At 38.3% G+C, this 3,673-nt stretch overlaps 1 protein-coding gene across 1 annotated transcript; it reads right to left on the bottom strand.

The window, feature by feature from the left end:
- Window positions 1-510: 510 nt before the first annotated feature.
- LOC136256999 (uncharacterized) lies at window positions 511-2,456 on the bottom strand. Its single transcript, XM_066050092.1, has 5 exons — window positions 1,940-2,456; window positions 1,805-1,858; window positions 1,703-1,745; window positions 1,198-1,364; window positions 511-1,145 (listed from the first exon to the last, which is right to left on the bottom strand). The coding sequence occupies exons 1-5, from the start codon at window positions 2,279-2,281 to the stop codon at window positions 588-590; spliced, it is 1,164 nt and encodes a 387-aa protein (XP_065906164.1). The 5' UTR covers window positions 2,282-2,456; the 3' UTR covers window positions 511-587.
- Between the last annotated feature and the right edge of the window lie 1,217 nt (window positions 2,457-3,673).

Genomic DNA, 3,673 nt, shown 5'->3' with positions numbered 1-3,673 from the left:
CCAGTGTGTCCCAGGGCTCATAACAGTACAATGTGCTGCTTTCCTAACTACTAAGCAAACTTTGACACCTGACACAATACTTGGTTTGCATAACCACATGTCTAGGGATGATGCATTACCAACCTCCTCCGGTATGTGCCACAAAGCACAATCAGTTTTAAAAGACTAAAATATTGGGCTCTTTACAAGGGGGTTTTATAGTGTATCCACTACCCATGCATGTGTCAAAGATTATGTGTAGGTTAGAGACTAGCACAAGGATCTTTAATTTGTGGATTTAGAAACCTAGACGAAGCCAAGGTTTTAAAAACATACATGCTAGGTACAGATTAAAGTTGTACTTATATTTTGTGTACTTATTGCTACTGGTAATTCATATAGTCTTCCGTCCATGAATAAGTGACTCTGCAGGCAGGCCATTCTATAACCCAGTTTTCATCACAATCCCAGTGTCAACTTACATAGTCTCTCTCATGCATATAGCCATGCAGCTAATTAGTATAGCACTGCATTATAATTATGTAAATATGTAAAGTTAATTTTATTGACAACTTTTGTTGAATATTTATTATATATATAATGATAAACTAAGTAATGTCTACATAACTTACAATCCCACTTAATACAGGGGTTGAATTACTACACATTCCAGTGCTTTGTAATACCACACAGTCATAGTGAGATCCATCCCAGTATAGCTCAAAGTGGTGTGGTATTGCAGCTCCAGTAAAGCCATCACCTTGGACATCACTTACAGATGGACATGTAAGGGGGTTTATTACCTCCCAGTGGTACAAGCTATCTTGCTTTCTACAGTAAAATACTGCAACGCTAAACATAGTAGCAACAGCTATAACTTCCACTTGTGTTGCCCAAGTATCAGGACGTTGCAGAAACCTAATTTGTTCTTGAAATGATGGCTTGTTGGCTGGTAGCATAAGAAATTTTGCTAACATATGTTCATTTCTTTGTTCAAATTTCAGTACTTCTGCTCGGACTGAGCAGTGCTTGTCTTCATCTCCAAGAATGTGAAATGATACTGCTCTGAAAAAGCAGTTGCCATCTGGTACAATCTGTTTGATGGTACGTCCAGACTTTTCAAGAAAGTTCAAAGGAGAGCTGTTGCTAACACTAGGTGTGGTTGGCTGTATATAGAATAAACATAAGACCTACATTATGCAATGTAGTTAACTGTACCTTACTATATAGTGTACTTCTATCATCTTTCATCACACATTTCCTTTTGCTACATCTCTGCTTTTTCTTTCCTGGGCCACCAAACTTAATCATGTCCTTACAAAATGTGCACAGGCCACAGTCAAGCAAGGAGCAGCCAGAACACTTGCACTTTCTGGAATTGACACCTATAGGTGTGCCAATTAAGTTTATGAGCATTTGTCACTATTTCTTTTGAGTATGTAAACAGTATATTATGTGACCAGGCCTGTGAAAATAGGACATGTGGGTACATAAAATTTCCCTACTTTTTCAAACTCCTTTTACACCTCATAACTTTATATCCCATTATGCTGTGGCCAGCATTTATTAAACATTTGGCTTTATAGATCAAGTTACAGAATGTAAATATTCTATCGTGTTTTTGAGATATGACCTGTTGCGTGATGAGGTGTAGTTTGTGCCAACATGCCCTAATTTTGCAGGCCCTGTTACATACTAGGCAGCTACTAGCAAAGTAACAGACCTTTTCTGTTAGTGTCTTTTGTTTCTTTGTTCACACTATTCCCCTAAAACAGAGCACAAGACAGTGACACCAGGCAAGGTAACTAACTACTGAATATAATACCTGACCAGAATATTGTTTTGTATAAGTGTCCCCTGTACAGTTCTCTTTACAATCCTATAATAAAATAAAGGTTCTATGAACACACAGCCATGTCCTTGATAACACTAATATAGACATGTATACAGTTCACCATACCCTCTTCGTCAAGATCTCTTTATCTTGAGTGGAGGTCTCCATTAAACTAGCCTTGATATCAAGCTGATGCTTTCTGATACTTAGAAGTGCCTCACTAGTTTCTTCACTAACTCGCATAGGAAAGTTCCACTTTTCTCTTCTTGGCCTCTTAAGTCTTGGGCGACCCAATGGATGTCGTTTGGCGGCCTCAAGGGGATCTTTCTTCATTGATTGGGGTTTGTTACCTATGCTTTGTAATGGTAATGCACTCTTCATCCCCACACATGTTCCACCCGTGTCAATGTCTGAAGATGTACTTCTGGGATTAATATCCATCTGATCACTACCTTCTGTGCAATCCATCTGAGCATTGATATCAGTGTTTGCCTTTGTGTCGGCAGTTGAAACAGGTGGTAGAATATTTCCATTAAAACTTTGATCCTTGCTTAAAGGGTTAGATGGCTCTTTTACCTCCTTCTATGAAGAAACACGTTGCTTCACTGGCTTGGTTTGACGACACAGTAATTTTGTTCGTTTCTTCGAGTTACTATATAGCAGAAGTCTGTGACAACACAGGAAAAATTGGCAAACTATTAGAGACATTTGATGAATCAGCAGATTCAACTAGCTCACGATAAATATTTTCAGCACTTTGAATGACACTTTCCAGAACTGAACAATCATCAGTCAGATAGCACACATCTTTACATTTGGTTAATATGGTGTGAGCATTCTTCTGAAGGATACGCGATCTGTGAGCTGATGTTTGTGCTGTTGGAATATGTTGAGCTGTTGCAGTAGTACTGCTGTCAGATTTTTCACCAATTTTCATTCTCTTCTCAAACTCCAGACAATCATCCAAAACAACACCACGGTCACCATCTAAGGTATCAGTCTCAAGTTCAAATGCAGCATCACTTTGTTGATCTTCAGTATTACCATCATCATTTCTAGTAAATATTTCTTGTACCTGCACAATGGGAGTGATAGTATCTACTAAATTTTGCTCCAAAAGTGAAGTTTCTAAAGTCATGTAAGTACTGTCAGTCAACTGGCATGAAGATCATACCAAGATCATTGGTCACAGAACAAAGCAAATATAGCAAACATATGCTTGCATGGTATCTTTGTTTTAATAAAGTATGGACATTCGCAACAGCCACCGGGAATGTCTACCAGATAAGACTTATCAGTGCTTTTCAAGGTAAACACTCCATTTCCATCTGTAGTAATATCAGAAGAAGCAAACTGCTTTGCTTTAGATATATTTGCCAAGCAAGCAGATTGCAAATTCCGTGGACGGTCAATCAGGTAACCTGGGATCTCATACCGTGGTCTACGATATCCCTCAGTTTGTTGAGCAACTGCAATTGTATACTCTTTTTGTTGCTCTGGAAACACAATGTTTAGCAATACTTCACACAGGTCTGTCACACTAGTATCTTGACGAAGTTGCAAGTATCGAGACCTAAGTGTGTGGTTAAAAGCTTCTGTCAGATTATCTGTATCAATTTCAGCATGGAAGCTTTGGCGATACACATGTGACCAAAGTTACACAATAGAAGACAATAAATTATTAACACAAGTTCACATAAAGCATGTGTCAAGTCAACATACTGGTTTTGATGAAAGCCACTCTTCTCTAAGGTAATCTTGTAACAGTTTGTTACCAGTGTACCAAGGTTGAGACTGCATGTCAAGCAAAACTTCTTCAAACTTTTTATCTGAAATTGATGAAACACATGGCAAACATCC

Source organism: Dysidea avara, chromosome 5 (assembly GCF_963678975.1).
Source record: "Dysidea avara chromosome 5, odDysAvar1.4, whole genome shotgun sequence".
Classification (NCBI taxonomy): Eukaryota; Metazoa; Porifera; class Demospongiae; order Dictyoceratida; family Dysideidae; genus Dysidea; species Dysidea avara.
This window is presented reverse-complemented; position numbering and strand designations above follow the sequence as displayed.